Source organism: Phalacrocorax aristotelis, chromosome Z (genome assembly GCF_949628215.1).
Source record: "Phalacrocorax aristotelis chromosome Z, bGulAri2.1, whole genome shotgun sequence".
Lineage (NCBI taxonomy): Eukaryota > Metazoa > Chordata > Aves > Suliformes > Phalacrocoracidae > Phalacrocorax > Phalacrocorax aristotelis.
In genome coordinates this window covers 59,004,794-59,021,965 of record NC_134311.1, presented here as the reverse complement: position 1 = coordinate 59,021,965, position 17,172 = coordinate 59,004,794, and the positions used below count along the sequence as shown (strand labels likewise).

General features: G+C 36.9%; 1 protein-coding gene across 1 annotated transcript in view; it reads left to right on the top strand.

Moving 5' to 3' along the window:
* Positions 1 to 16,820, top strand: part of CWC27 (CWC27 spliceosome associated cyclophilin) — a 129,435-nt gene extending 112,615 nt beyond the window's left edge. The window contains exon 14 of the mRNA XM_075079541.1: positions 16,405 to 16,820. Coding sequence (XP_074935642.1) covers positions 16,405 to 16,567 — 163 coding nt within the window. The 3' untranslated portion in view covers positions 16,568 to 16,820. The remainder of the gene's footprint in view (positions 1 to 16,404) is intronic.
* The last annotated feature ends 352 nt before the right edge of the window (positions 16,821 to 17,172 follow it).

Sequence of the window (17,172 nt, the reverse complement as noted above, 5' to 3'; positions counted from 1 at the left end):
GAATCAAGCTGAGATCTCACAAGGGAAATTCTAGGACTTGCAGAAAACTTCAGACACAAGTACTGGCAGAAAGACAAACACTAGTAGTATAGCATTTTAGCATAGAATTCTTGCAGTTTATAAAACAACATTTTCACATAAGTAGTGTGTAATGAGTGCATTTATTTTTTTCTGTTTCTTTGTGGGCGTTATTGTAGTCTGCTTTGACCTTAATAGATATCTTGGCATTTTCGTCACTGAAAATGTGCTTAAGTGTTACTAAGTAGGCTATTAAAAATCTTGTGGTTCTTTCAAAATGACAGCAATTAAAACATTCTGCTTTTTATTTTATTGATATTTTTTATTTTTATTTTTTTCAAGGAAGAACTGAGTATTTCTCATAGCTTTAGAATCTAACCAAACCCTCTGTCTCTCTCTCTCTGTCGTATAAATGCAGGTTAGGTTTCTGAAATGTAGGTTTTCTTTCTATTTTCAATGTTAAATACACTATCTGGAAATACAGCCTTGCTTTCTTTGCTTATATTCTTTGGCTGTTTTAACAGATAAATCAAAACACAAACATCTTGGCTTTGGATTAATGTTTTTGAAACAATAGAGAAAATAATTTCTCCTAAATCTTGCCCCTTTCAGGATAACTCTAAGTACTAACTTGCTATTATTTTAACTTTTCTCTTGTCACCATCTATTTGGTTGCTTCTTCAAACCACATAGTCTTCCATCATTATGTTTTTTCCTATCTTAGGCTCTTTGAGGGTGAGGGGTGAAATACAGCATAAATTTTGAGGTCCTTGGGTTTCACTGATACTTTGAGATCCTTCTGGGCTACCAATGTGCTTCTAAGTTCTCCAAGAATTATAAAATAGACTATTTCAGCTGGAAAGGACCTACAATGATCATCTAGTCCAACTGCCTGACCAATTATGGGCTGACCAAGTTCAAGCATGTTGTCAAGGGCATTGTCCAACTGCCTCTTAAACACTGACAGGCTTGGGGTGTCAACCACCTCTTAGGAGGCCTATTCTAATATTTGACCACCCTCTCAGTAAAGAAATGCTTCCTAATGTCCAGTTTAAACCTCCCATATCCAGTCTAAATCTCCCTTATGCAGCCTTTCCATGAACCTGAAGGACTAGTCTTCATGTCTGATATTTTCTTGTCACAGAAATAAAGCCAGCCTTTTAAAGACTTTTATAGAGTCCAATCACTATCTTCCTTATTCCTTTATGAGTAACTGCTGACATCTGATTCTTTTCTCTGTAAATAATTCATACTGAATACTGAATGGAGTGTTGCAATTTCAGATTACGAAGTTGTAGTTTTGTTCAGAAAATCATATCGCATTCAGAATTGCACTAAACAAAGACTTAGAATAATATGAAACTACATAATAGACTAATAGTTAACATATTAATTTTGCTGTGCAGTAAATGTACATGTTAACTTTACAGACAGATAAGACAGTATTTTCAAAGAATTTACTTTGAGGCTAAATAAATTGTAAAATGTACATATTACACCACCACAATTACACAAATTGGCTATAAACACATACAACATTATCAAAATTAGTTAGATTTCATATTTTAGGGTAATAGTTTACATTTTCAGTGTCTTTTTACGGGAATATTTGGGATAATTGTAGTGACTTTACATTTTAAGATTCTTTCTCAATTCCAGTGTATTCCTCAAAAGACAATAATTCTACTTCATTTGATTTTTATTAAATATAATTAGTGTATGGCATATGCATATATGATATACACAAATTATGTGATTCCTCAAGGCCATTTTGTAAGTCATGGTTGCCATTTTTATGGGAAGTGAAAGCCTGCCAGTATGCTTTGCTCTACTGTCAGGGTGTGTTATCTGAGGTAAAATGATTGCCTCTAAGACATTTTTATGTGTCCACATGAGTGGCCACACATTGAGGTATAATTTTCATTTTCTGTCAAGATAGAAACCATTACCAATTTGTTATGTTTTCTTTTATTTGGCAAACTTCTTTCTGCATATTTGGCTGAGCTGCTGTATTGGCATGGAACATAGCAGACGTTTGGGCACTTTTCAGCAGCATTCTACTTTTTATGCAGGAAAAAAAGAAGAAATATGACTCTATTGTAAACAGTGTGTATGGTGTTTGATAATTATTACCAGATTTTACTGTCTAGGAAGGCATCTGAGGAAGCGTTGTGAAGAGAGCTGAAGAGAAATGCATAATACTAAATTTTGGCATGTAATACCAGAATCTTTGCTGAGACATTCTGTTGCAAACTCTACTGCTATGTGACAACGATAATATATGTGTGTCTGCAGCAATTAAAATCCAATTTCCCCTACAGAATTCAAATGTATCAAAATAAACATGGCTCGACTACCAGAAGGGGTACTCGTAACAATGTCTGCAAACAAGTAGACAGACACCTTTTTACAGCATCTACATACCTCAGTAGGGCATGCTTGATTCTAGTTCTTCCAGGCACAAGCATTATTGTCCTCATGGTTCTATACTGACAACTAGTATTTATGCTTTTCTTGTAATGATTTGTCAGATGCCTTCAGTGCTATTTGATCATTAGTTGTTCTTTATTTGCATACAGTCCAAACAAGAAACAAGTGCATGACTTCGTTCTTCTCTTTCACAAAGCTTGTAGGTGGAGATGATCTGGCAGAACTCAGTTGCTCATGCTGGGCTTAAAATCTTACCCAGAAGACTTTTCCCCTAAGTGTAGATGAGGTCAATCACAGCAGAAGTGAGGTGTCATCTGCTTAGAGACTAATAATATGAAAACCAAATATGTCACAGCAGAAGACCCAGCTCGAATAATTAATCTACTTGGTACTTCCCATCCAGATTACTGGATAGGCCTAAATTTGAAAGTGAAAACACTGCACAGGCTACACCTTACACAGAACACCACTGATCTTCACCTTCTTTAGGACTGGGACTGCTGTGTACATATAGTTGCATGCGTGTGACACCCAGTCAGGTTGTACTGCCACTTCAGGGCTCTGACTATAATATCAAATAGTTACAGCTATAGTAAACCCCGAATTCCAATCCAGAAAGTGTTATGGCAACTGCAGATAAGGAAACTGATGATGCACATTCTGTGAACACAATATAAAATATTTTCCGTAGAGAGAATCCAGCTGTGGGAGAAAAAAATGCAGATTCAATCAAGTATGTTCAAACATGTATCGCTTTAGTTAATCTGTGCAAAATATTCCTCTTCAAATAGGATAAGTGTGATACTCAGTACTCTAAAACACCTCCCTTCAAGTAATTCTTAGAGTTCTGAGTGGTTCATCTCTCTTTCAAAGTGTGAAATCCAAGACCAGATACAACACTCAGCTATGTCTTTGTCAGCATTGAGTGGAAGGATTACTTTATTTCTCATTGTTTCTTTCATGCCTGGTTTCCAATCCCTTCAAAGCCACAAATCTTTTCCTACTGAATAATTGCCTAACCTAGCTCTGTCCTGTATCCATGCTGTTGATTGCTTTTATTGAAATTCAGCCATTGCAGTTTCTAAATTGTACCCTATTTTTCATACTACTACTACTCCTGTTTGCCAAAATCACATAAATTTTAAATTCTCCAATAAACTTCCAGACCATTTCTTCACAAAACTTCCTATTATACTTATGTTCTGTAATTATATTGTTCTCCAGTAAAGTCATAAGTGAAAGTGAACAAACCAACCCTACCACATTAATCTTTTCATTTTGACACTAAACTATGGCTATCTACTCTCAAAAATAGGGCTCTCCAGCTGAAGTTTTACCAGCCTTCCATCCGTATGAAATGTAGAAAATATATATGTAGACTTTTCCTGATGGAATACTAATGTTTGTGGAAGGAATAGGTTCTCTGCTATGAAAATCCACCTGTCATATCCTTAAATAAAATTCTGGATTATCTTCTATTCTTCTTTCTCTGATCTTTGAAAACAAGCAGAGGCTTGCTGAAATGGCTAGGTTTATCGACATACCTTCTAGTATGTCAATACTAGAAATTTTTAGTATTTCTAGTCCTATTAGAAATTTTACAATCCTGAAAATTTTTGACCTGATGGTATTTTCTGCAGAAAAGAACCCACCATTTTCCTTCCTGCCAAGTCAACTTACTATATTTCTGTGAAGGGTCCCCATTGTTTGTGTGTTCTCACAGGTGAAATACACAAGAAGGTTTATGAACTGACTCTGGTACCATTCTTGAATTTAAAGCTTAATTGTCATGATCAGATAACCCCAAACTCAAAAGCAGCAGCATTCTATACCACTAAAAAACCAAATACATTCCAATCAAGTTTACAGTACCTTATAAAACTTGGATGACATTTAGGCTGGCAAATCATGGTGATTCTTTTTCATGGATCAATTAAAAAGATATCCCCATCCCTTCACTTCTAAACAAACTGAGTTCTTATCTGAAGTATGAAATAGCTAATAGGCAGAAAATACTAAAAGAGCACCAGAAGATACTGGTATGTGAAGATTGCTTTGAGGCAATACCCTGTTCTTGCTTGAAAACTGTTTCCATGATGGTAATCTGAGTCCTAATAAATATGGTTTTACACCACTGTTACTTCTTGAGTTTGGATTTGATGGAAGGTGCCCAATTCATCCTGATGGAACTTCAATATTCAGTTTAGAAACTGGAATATTAACATGTGAAAACTGTTCCTTACCAGATGAACATGATTATGTGAAGTGCATTTAAGCTATTGTTGCCACTAGGGAAGAAGCCAAGTTTGTATCATCCTCAGTAGAGGGGTTTGGTCGATGATTAATTCCATCAGTTCACAAGTCAGGGCTGCAGGTAGACCTCCAATTAATTTTAAAGTTCATGTTACAGTGGAGCCCAGTAATTTTTTCTTCATTTTGTACCCAGCTAAAAGTTCAGGATTTCTTTTTCTGGATTCAGATCTCATCAGTGGCCTCTATCTGCTCTCAGTAATGCACTCTATAGCCAGCATGTTACATAGTTAATTTAATTAATATCATGTTATGCCAGTGCTTCATAACTGAACCCAGTGTTTCCTGGGTGAAATCTAAGGTGTCAGATGTGAACTACAAAGCTTCTTAATCTTTAAGAGATCAACTTTTTCCTTCCCCATGGAACACTGTCATAGCTGTAACTAAGCAACAAATGTAAATGAGACAGTCACTTAAGTATTTTTGGGGAGGATGTCTAGACTTTGAAACTTACTCTTTCTTTGGATATGAAATAACATAAATCCATTCAGCTTTCAGATATGCTGTGGGAGAAGAAAGAATTAGTAAAATGGGAATTTGGAATGAGGTGATTGTTTTCTGCATGGTTTTTCAGTTTAAAATTCCTATGGTTAGTTACCTTTGTTGAGTCCGAGCTGTTCTAAATGCTAGTTAATTTGATGGATAGGAGAAATAGACAATTTTTAAATCAAAGTGAATAAGTCAGTGCCTGAACATACCTTTCAACTTAGAGTCAAAAGGTTATAGTGAAAATTATGTGAGAATAAAGGTCTTCCATCTCCAACAAAAAGGCATTTCAGATCTTGCTAATTAAATTTTCATGTGCATGTTGTGTAATTACTAATGTTGGCATGACTATTGTCATCTTAGTTACCGGTGACAAACCTCATTTAAGATAGCAAGGATTAAAAACAGTTGAAGTGGGAATTTAACGGCACTGGTCACTTAAATAGGCTTTAAAATCTTGTGGGTCTTAGAAGGCTTTTAAAGATATCTTCTTCTTGGTCACAAAATATAATTTTGATTTGCACAGTGACGCTTTGCATAGAGCTGATCATCTGATTATAGAAAACATAGAGGGAATGGGTCTGGTTTTATTAATTTATTGCTTCTGTGGACAAAAACCTCACTGAAGTTCAGTGCTAATCAAGTGCTAACCAGTGTTAACCAAGTGCAGCCTGGTTTATATATGTAAAATTCTGTAATCTGTTCTCAGTTCTGAATTTTGCCAGTTAAATATTTTGACAATATTGGGTGTTAATTCTAAGCCCTTCCTGCTAGGACATTCATTGCAGTTTGACTGTATAATTTTTACCCAGTTTGTACAGATAGTTATATTTTACTCCAGAACAAACAAAAAATAAATTTGCATAGTCAGTGAAGGTGTTCTTTATCCAGCATCAATACTTATGTTCTCTATCTTCTTTTAAAAATGTTTCTGTTGATAATAGAAGGAAACCTTCTCTCAGAATATTTAGCATTGGTTTTAGTGAGAAATCTGGTGCAGTTAGGAGTGGGAACACACAGTATTTCATTTATTTTGTATTTTCCCAGTAAAAGGCTTTGTGGCTGGGAGAAAGAGAGTTGGGTCTTAAAAAAAGTATCAACACCTTTCCAATGTGTGTTGTAGAGAATAGGCTAGAATTGATTCGAGTTCAGGGGGGGTTTTTTGAAACAGCAATTTCAGAATCAGGTAAGTGTTGAAGTTAGCCAGACTTTTTATATTGCAATATTTCGTTTATATTAAGAACTAAATCATGGTGCACACTCTTAGTATCTACTTCACATAAATTTGATAACGTCTTCCACATTTTATTTCTAGGTTTTCCCTATTTAATACAGCATCTACTATTAAACTTTGCGTAGTGAAATTCTTCTGGATAAACACCTAAAAATATTGGCTATATTTCTTTCATAAACCTACCTTTTTACACATTTTCTAAAATGCAGTCTTTTTCTTTGCTATAATACCTCAGACTGAGGGTTATGATATATGGCTTCCTCAAGATTAGCACTGGTCTCTGCAGATTCAGTTGCAGAAGCTTAACTGTGACAAACACACTAAGCTCCTGAAAACTAAGCAGCAGTCTCTTTCACATGCCGATGCTAGCTTGGGGAATGAAAGAAAAAGTACTGCTGTAATTTATGCCAGGGAGGCACAAAGATGGATTAAAGCCATGTTTGTTCCCCTCCTCCCATCCAGACTTGAGCCAATGTTCCTCCACTAGTCTGGAAAAACTGGCTTTATATTAGGTGTCTCCTGCTAAGGCCATTGATTTACTCAACTACATTTTTAAAAAGTTGACAAAATACTTACTTGATTGTTACAAAGGATAAATGAATACCAGAGGTCTGTATTAGAAACACATTGGAAAGAGGGATTTCTTTTCTGTTTGGCAAAAAAAATAAGTGTTTGTTTGGGTTTTAGTATTGCCACTAACATTTAAAGGAAGAAGGAAAGAAAAAAAAGAAACCTCTGCTGTAATTTTTTTTTCCCCTCCACTTTTCTCTCCACCTTCACCCCTCTACTGATAGAATGTGGGCAAACCTTGATATGTAAGTGCTAGCTGCTAGCCCACTGCTTCAGTAATTTTATATTAATGAATTGTTCTTCTGCTGAAGTTGTATATTTATTGCTGCTAGCAGTTCAGCATGCCTGAGAAACTCAGAGCGTTTGGGGTGGATTTTTTTGTTTGTTTATTTTTTGTTAATTCCTCCATGTCTAAGTTTATTTGGACTAGGCATCTGGGCCTGGAATCAACTACTGTTTGACTTAAATTCAGAGATGATCCGTGCTTTACTCAAGGGATATCTAGTATTACATTTACTGTCTGGAAATCTTACATTTTATTTATTGCCAGCAAACCTAGTGAAGAATGAAGAAATAATCTTCTAAATCTTTAATAGCCTAGCTTAAGCTTCCTGCATATTTACGCACCTTTTGAAGCACTGCAACTTCATCTCATTCAATGACATGCTAAACAGTAAGGATTTTGACATGTTCAAAATGGGGAGAGGAAGGGACAAAAGAGGAGGGAGGGTCTCCAGAGAATGTTGTGAAAATTTGAGTATTTTTGTGCTAAAAATGCTCTCCTCTCCTTCCCCCCACTCCAACTCCATGCTCTGGTGATACAATACTGCCTGATTGTTTGTGTTAACCTGGGGAGGCGATTGGCTGACTTTTAGAGTATCAGATATTATACAAGCTGTTGCCAGAGACAGGATGCTAGACTGGATGGATCATTGGTCTATTCCGGTATGGCAGTTCCCATGTCCTTATAGTAAATGCTGTGTAAAGTTTTTCTACACTGGTACACTGTCTGGAACAACATCTGGAACTTGCATTATAGTCTTCCATACCAATCTTCTCTACCAGGAGGAGTTGTCTATTTAAAGCACCCAGCTTCTTTCATCAAACTACTTAACATTTTTGTGAAGGGAACAAGGATATAGTATAAATATACTATATATTAATTGCTACAGATCAGATGCAATATAAAAAATTGAATTTAACTATTTTTATAGAAAAATATTTATTGCTTAAAATTATAAGTCTTCATGGTTTTGCATATTTCTGATTCTGATACTATGAGAACTAAGCACATTTTCCCCCAATGCTTTGATTATCTTTTGCATTGGATGAGCTTTTTCATAGTTAAGTTGATTTTCCCTTTCTCTGAGAAGGTTACTTAGAACTAAATCTTCTTTCAAGAGGAGAAAAAGTGCTTAGTACTACCTTGAACAATGGAAGGGTACTGTATTACATTATTCTTCACCAAGAATAGTTTACTTTGTTGTTAGCTTTGCAAAAACTGAAGTGTCGTTTGGGTTTTTTTAACCTGGATATTCCATACTTGGTGAAACTATTAGTTTCTTATCATTTTTGCAGTTAATATTTGGGGGTAAAACCGAGCCTATAGCATTGAAATAAAGTATCTCAAAAAAGTATTATGTTAGAAATATCTGCAGAAGTTCTGTTCTGATCATTTTATGCTGTAGGCCTACACCAAGAGAAAATACAAACAACTGATTCTTTGGGCTATGGAGGACCCACAATTTGCTGGTTATTCTGAAGAGGTTAAACCAATTTCTTCATTCTCCAGTACTTGTAATACAATTTCCAAGGGGTAGTCAAAGTTAACAGAAGTGTAGTCTGACTTTGTATAGTATTTTTTAAAGCATATTTTTATCAGTTTTGCTTAGTTAGAATTGGGGAGATTTTTGCCCTGTGCAAGAGTGGCAATAATACATTACCTCCATTGGTAACATCTGAATGCTGAAATATTGTAGGTTAATAGTACTCCATTAATCTGAAAGCTGGAAAATACCACTTTCGTGTCTTGCAGAAGTGCAGTTAACCTCAAGAGAGTGCTTGAGGTATTTATAACAATAATGAAATCTTAAATTTCAGTCTAAAATCTGTCCTCTATACCATATTCACTAATATGGATCAAAACAGTATTATTTTGATGTAGAATTGAATACTTAACCTGTGAATTGACTGCAGTATGGCAAATATCTGTATTTATAACAATGTTCTCAATACTCTTCTAAGCATTTTTTTTGTTCTGGAAACTTCTGTAGAATAACTAATGATTTGAATTTGACTAGACCTGAATAGCAAACCTTATTTCTCTTTTTAAATAGCAAGTAAAAAATCTGAAAAATATAAGCTTTTATGAAAGCACAAAAAATTGGAGGGGCAAGTGGTCTGATCATTAGGAAGGGAGATGGGGAAAGAGGAACAAAGGAATGTGGAATGGTGGAAACAAGCAGTGAAACAAGAGTGAAATCTCTTAGTGGTAACAATCACAGCAGAAACCTGTGACCACAGATGATTACTAGGAGGCATTATAACCTTCATTGAACCTGATGTGGCAAACCAGGCTCAAAAAAACCAGCGTGTGATACAGTAGAAGGTTTAAATACCAAGTGCTACGGAAGAGCATGGGCTTTCATAGGTAATTTAGCACAGCTCTGATACTATGAGCTAATGAGACAAATATAGGCAAGGAAGCTTGTTTCCTGCACACATCTTTTCTGTGGTAGCACTGGCTGTGCGAAACAAAATTAAAGAGATTCATCCAGGTTTGAGACTGTGTCTACAGCAGTACTTATGCTGTCAGCCCTCATTGCTATAAAAATCAGAACCTACTTCAAGTACTTGGGAAAAAATTTTCTTTCATGATCTGTGAGAGAGAAACTTGGATTACAGGACTCCTTTGCATGAAAAAAAGGGATGATGGGTTATCTCTTACACAAAAAGAAAAAGAAAGCTGCATGGTGAGATAGGGCAGACTGAAATTAAGGAAGTTGCCTGCAAGATCTATGTTGCAGAGAGCACTTAGTGATGGTTGCAGGTTTCATTAGAGACATAAACATAGTTCCTCTCTGCTGCTGCATTGTGTTTACAAAATTATTTGCAAAGCCCTTGGACACCTACGCAAGGAGTGGTGACAGCAGCCTGAGCCAAGAGGCTTGTCTTGGTTTAGCATCTCGATTCTGAAAAAAGGTGAAGACAAGATTAGATGTTATTAATGTATTTCCTCCTTCAAAATTCCCATTGTTTTAGGAGTTTGACATTCTTTTTGTCTTGTTCATACTCTCATTTTCTTGCCTTGATTCAAAATTTGTGCTTGTTTTCGATTGTCAGACATTTCTCTTCATTTTATTTACATTTTGGTCAATCTTTCTTTCTCTGTTTTTGTTTCTCATTCCTATCCTTTCTTTCAGTCTTTACCTTCCTCAATTTATTTTTCTTTTTGTTCTCTCAACTGTCTCTCATCTTCCTGTGCCACCCGCTACTCTGCTGGAAGTGAAAAGAGTGCCTGCCAGTGAGTTCATTCTTCCAGAACAGCCAAAAAATTTTTTTCCCTTGGGAGAGAGAGCTTATTTGCTTTGATCTGTGGATTCACTCGTCTGTTTTCTCATCTGTTCACATGAGCTACATTTCTATCCGTTGCCTACGTATCATGAGGGTGATGGGAGGAAAGTGTTATCATGTTTCCTACATTAATCCTTGAGGTTTAACATTTACAATATTTGAAGGAAAATGTTGGTAGCAAATAGAATATAATTTAAGGAAAGCAGTAGTGCTTGAGTAGCTCTCATTTTTCTTTTAAATATATGGTGCATTGGTGGGAATTGAGAAAAGTAGGTACCATGTTACTTGCAAGCAATGTTGGACACAGAAGGGAATGGTAGTACTAGTAGTTATGGTCCATATAGGTGTCTCTTGCTTTTTTTAGACAGCCTGTAAAATGCAAGACGCAGCACTGAATTTCTTGACACAGATACTCCTGCTTTGTTCATTTTAAACATCCTGATGGAGGGAACCAATAACTTCCATAAAATGCAGCAATAATTTGCAAAATTCTGTTATTGTAAATTTTATAGCAATGTGATTAGTTGCTTAATTCATTTAATCTGCATTTAGAAGTGCTATGTCATTTTGGTGATATTCTGGGCACCTGTTTAGATGTACTGTCTATAAGTAATGCAGTTTTAGTAACATACTGTTCTGCATCTGGAAAGTGAAAAGCTGGGTGTTACTTTTTCTTGGTGCTTACTGGTTGCAGAAACAGAGGATATATCACCAGCTGCCATGCAGGCTCCTCCAAATGAAACCTGGCTAAAACTGCATAAAAAGTTGCTCTCTTTCTGCCAAAACCTACTGCCCTTACAACAGAACATAACTTTTGTCCACACCTGTTCATGATTTACTGCAAAGCTCAGCTGTTTAAAATGCTGACTTAGGTCAGTGCAAGATAGTGTCCCAGGCTCTCCACTGAAGTGGCGGAGGTACCAGAGAGCATGCTGTGTTGAGTCACTTGTGCAAGGAAGGTTGAATGGGCAGCAGGTGAGCTGGTGGCAGCCAACAGCTATGTCAGTTTGATAAGCAAGTGTGGAATTAAGCAATGCAGCTTTGCACTTTCATTCAGTTGGTATAAAAATCACAGATGCACGCAGTGCATTCGTACCTGGAGATCTGAGCTCCATCGCTAGTGTGAAAGCATAGCCCTTCCTTGCTTTTGCTGGGATTCAAAATGATTCAGTTCACTGACTGCCACTTCAGGTTCTCCCAAAGGGCAGTTCTGGAAAGGCCAGAGCTGTTGTGATACCAGACTTCTGTTTATGCTACACTTAACATGACTGCCACTTGTCAGCAGCTGGTTCAGATCCAGTGCATGGCTCACACATCTCAAAATCAGAGGGGTTACTGTATATCATACCTTTTTTTACAAGTACCGTCTCACTAGAGTAGCTCAAAAGAACATGATATATCCCCTCAATAAACTGGTTAAGTCTGCCTAGAGAGCACTGTATAGATGGGGTTTGTTCTTTGATGCACAGTTGGCAAATACGGCGTTGCCTGTGCTAGTCTGTTGGACACACAGCTTAATCGTGCTGTTGAATTGTTCTTGAATGTTTTCTGCTGTGTTGAAGTTTCTATTGTAGCTTCAGTTGCAGCCAACATTCTCCCACTTGTTACCTCCTAGAAAGTAATCAAACTGATCACCAAGGTAATGTGTTAGTTACCACAGCTTAAGGACGTATAGGAGCTACTCTGCTAGTAACTGTGAAGTCTTGTTTGCTGACTGTTGCAAAGATAATTATCTGAGAATATCACTACGCCAGGAAAGTATCCACATACATTTGAAACCCTGTGCTGTCTCTGAAACCATCTTAAATGAATTCAGGTATTTCAGTCTAACATTTCAAGCTATTTCATTTCTGGGGTACAGAAGAGAGCCAAATACTGAATTTCCTTGAGTAACACTGAAGGGAAGAAGTGCAGTACAGCAGAACAGGTGCTTCCTCCTTACATGGGATAGGACAGCGGTTAAACTGTAGGATGCTGTCATCTGGCTGGGGTAAAAATCAACCCTTTCCAACAATAAATATGTTCTAAGATAGCTGGTTCTGATTTGCAGCACTATCTTAATAGACGTTAAGAAAATAACTTTATGGTTACTTCTAAAGAAACTCAATACTTTAAACCCAGAATCATCAGCTTTTATAAGCTAGTTTATTGAAACTAGTTTTAAGAAAAAAAAAAAGCCACAAAACTTTTCTTCTTCTGAGTTTCATCCTTTAAATTTTGAAGAAAAAGTGTGTTTTAAAGTTGTATGTCTCACTTGTTTAAAATGAACTGTCAACAAGCGGTGATGTGCACAAGTTAGTAGATTCCCAAAGACCAGAGATGAAGAGATGGAAGTTAGAGCTTTCAGCACAGTGGCTGCAGAAGCGTGACTGGACAACCAGCTCCCCACTGAACCCAGAAGCATGCAGAAGGGAAGAGAGCTATAAACTGAGCAAGTAAAAGTCTCATGCAACTTGTATATGTGGAATTCCAGCCTTAACTCCACCCTTGGAAAATTATGCAAGTGCAAACTTTTGCTGGAGGAGCTTGAGTAGGATTACTGTAAATTCAAATAATTCGTGTAGAGATAATTATTAAATACTTCCCACGTTCCTTACAAATGAAATGAACTTTAATTGTTTTTGGAATGTAGTACTAAGTGTGATTTTTACCATTTACAGTGATGCAAAACAGGTCTACCTGTGAAGATCTGTGACTTGCAAAAAACAAGCTTAAGTTCACATTAGGAAAATATTTTTTAAAATCTCCACCACAGTCCATTTATTTTGCTTCACCTATGAGATACTGCGTCTGAAATTGATTCTGGGAATATCAAAAAGTTTCTTAATATCAGCTTATTTTTAATCACAGCTGGGAACACCTCAGTGGAAAGTTATGAATAGGAGTCAGAGACTATGACTTCTTTCAGCTCTTGGAGAGAAGTAAACATTGCTTAGTCTGAATCTACTGCATCTAATTTGCAAACTACCTGGGACACAGTATGGCCTGACCCAAGAATTAGGGATGTATTTATTTTTAATTTCTTGTAGTTGTATCCTGCAAATGTGCTGTGGCATTTTTTGAAAACCCAAGTTGATGAAAGCGCTATGTGTGACTACACTTCTACATATGCTCATATAACACACTCTAAAACCACTCACAAGGAATGCCTCCATCTCTTTAGGCCTATATTTTAATTCAGACGAGGATAGTATGATTTGGTGTGTGGTCTTAAAAAAATACTCACATGCTCATCTTTAATAAATTGAGAAGAATATGACAAATGCAGAAAGCATGTTAACTAAAATAAATTACTTCAGTCCCTCCACTGTGAGACAATGTTTTTATAATTAAACTACAAATATGCAATCATGAGTCACTCTGATGGTACATTATGTTTTTCTGAATTGTAGATACGGGTAAAAAAAATAAGTTTTGGTGATAGTAGTGTGTACAGGGTTATAAACTACTGAAGTTTTATACACTGGAAACGATTCTTAAGTATTTCCATAGGACAGAGTAATACGCAGGCATGCTGACAATGCTGTGCAATAAGATTTATGAAGCTCACACATCAAGAATCAATTATAATGAAAAGTCTCAAGTTTTGTTTTTAAGATTTCTCTAAAGCATTCAAACAGATCCCATATAGTCTATAGCTTTTAATTTTGTCTGGTTTTGTTAGTAGTACTATATTGTAATCTACAGTAACTGAGCTCGTTCTCCCTCCCTCCTGGTAAAGCAGTAATTCATTGGCCACAAAACTTTCATTCTGATACTGACTTGTTTATCCTAGATTTTCTGTCACAAAGATTGTACACAAAGACATCTAATGCTGTAAAGATTGATATGCGTAGACTCAGTACAGTATACTTGTTATTATTTTAAGTTATTCCATCAAATCAAAGATATTTTTGCAGTTGATTAGTACAGAATCCAAACATACATGGGGTTTTTGCCTAGGCATGTTTGTTTGCATTGAAAAATCTTTTATTTCCATTTTGGTTTTTTTTTTTCAGTTGAACATATTAACTTTATATTTGTTCTCCTAGTTCATACGCAGCAGCTTTATTATGACTGTGTATTCAAAACTTCAATAGGTTTACAATCAGTCAACTTGTAAGCATCTTTGGTTTAGTTTTCTTCTCCATTCCTCCCACCTCTATTTTTCATTAAGTAAATAATTTATCTTTTTGTTTAAGATCTTGTCCATGGTTTTCTGACAGCTTCTCTATTAATTCTTACCTCAGTGACACCTGCTAATAAGTCCATAGTTGATAAGCTCCAGGCTTTCCTGCCACTGACTACAGCTAACAAGCTACTTTTGACCCCAGGTTATCATAGAATCATAGAATGGTTTGGTTTGGAAGGGACTGTTAAAGGTCCGCCAGTCCAAATCCCTGCAATGAACAGGGACATCTTCAACTAGATCAGGATGCTCAGAGCCCCGTCCAGCCTGATCTTGAATGTTTCCAGGGATGGGGCATCTACCTCATCTCCAGGCAACCTGTGCCAGTGTTTCACCACCCTTATCATCATAGAAAATTTCATCCTTCTACCCAGTCTAAATCTACCCTCCTTTAGTTTAAAACCATCACCCCTTGTCCTGTCACAACAGGCCTTGCTAAAGAGGTTGCCCCCATCTTTCCTGTAGTCGCCCTCTAGTACTGGAAGGCCACATTAAGGTCTCCCCAGAGCCTTCTCTTCTCCAGGCTGAACAACCCCAACTCTCTCAGCCTGTCCTCATAGCAGAGGTGCTCCAGCCCTCGGATCATTTTTGTGGCCTCCTCTGGACCCGCTCCAACAGGTCCATGTCTTTCCTGTGCTGGGGACTCCGGAGCTGGACTCAGCACTGCAGGTGGGCTCTCGCCAGAGCGGAGTAGAGGGGCAGAATCACCTTCCTCGACCTGCTGGCCACGCTGCTTTTGATGCAGCCCAGGTTACAGTTGCCTTTCTGGGCTGCGAGCACATATTGCCGGCACATCTCCAGCTTTTCAACCACCAGCACCCCCAAATCCTTTTCAGAAGGGCTGCTCTCAATCTCTTCATCCCTTCATCCCCCAGCTGGTGTTGATCTGAGTGGTTGCCCTGACCCAGGTGCAGGACCCTGCACTTGGCCTTGTTGAACCTCCTGAGGTTCTCATGGGCCCGCTTCTACAGGTCATAACAGTGATATTTTCAAATTACTGGGAATTTTTTTAAATGGGGATATATATAATGGGGGGGGGGGTGGAATTTCTAATCAACAGTAGAAAAAATATTGGACCGAGCAAAGCATTACTTTAGTCTGATATTCAAAGATTTAAAAAGTGTGATCTGAACCAAGTTAAGCTGGAGCAGCAAGGCATGAAGCATTCCCTTTTCAACTTCTATCTACCTACTTCAATCATTTTCCATGGAAGCTCTTCCCTGCTTTTGTAAAACCCTAACAGTAGAAGGAAGTCCAAAGTGACTAATAGGAAAACTTGAAAAATGCTCCCTGTTCCTGGGAAAATTATTCAGTATATTTGGGAAGATATGCTAAATAGAAAATAACAAGACAAGAGAGTTCAGTACATGAAATAAAATCTGCCAAGCTAGCTGTCTTTTTCAAAGTGGGTATTCGCAAAAATGCTTACGCTATAATATTAAGGCCTACTAAGGAAAAAAAAAACAATAACAACAAAAAAAACCAGCAAAACTTGGGTCTTTTTTACTATGCATAAAAATAATTCGGGGTGCTAAAATCTTGCCAGTATATCATAACTACAAATCATAATTTTCCATTCTCTCACTTGAGTTTGAGCTGTGTTTTATTTTTGTAGGATGTCACATGTACTTCAGTTTGAAGATAGAAGCAGAAAGGTGAAAGATGCAAGCATGCAGGATGAAGACACTTTTGAGATCTATGATCCACGGAATCCTGTAACTAAGAGGAGAAGAGAAGAAAGCAAGAAGATAATGAGAGAAAAAAAGGAAAGGAGATAAAAGAATGCAAAGCTAGCCAGAGCTGCCTTGTAAAAGTGACTGCAGTAAAGCACTGGCTCTCTTGTAAGCTGTAGTTCCTAAAAATATCACTGGACAAGTGTGAAAAGGAATCTCTCAAGAACCTGACACGCAGTTTTGAAGCAGAGTTATCATTTGTTTCTTAAGTTGTGCAGTGAAGTGCTCTCAGTGCATTCATTACCCAATCTCTCTAAAGGTTTTTGGAATTATGCATTTAATAAAGCACCTGACTTGACTTTTGTCTGTAATTTAATTACGATACTCACGATCACTGTTTAATCAAAATATGGTATTCAAAAAGGTTTCAACACTGTGAATGAGAATTTGTCTAAGGGTGAAATTAGAAGACAGAAACCCCATTTGCAGGCTTTGAAGATTTTCTGAAAGTATAACTGTAGTTATTTTTATTATTTTTTGAAAAGGCATATAAACAGTACAGCATTAAACGCTGCCTACCTGAGCAAGTCCATTGCAAAATTAAGATGATGCACTTGCAGAACTCCTTAGAATGGTGCCAGCTTTCTTGAAACTAAGTTTAATTTGAGAATTTGGTTATTTTCTCCTTCTTTTGAAACACATATTCCAAT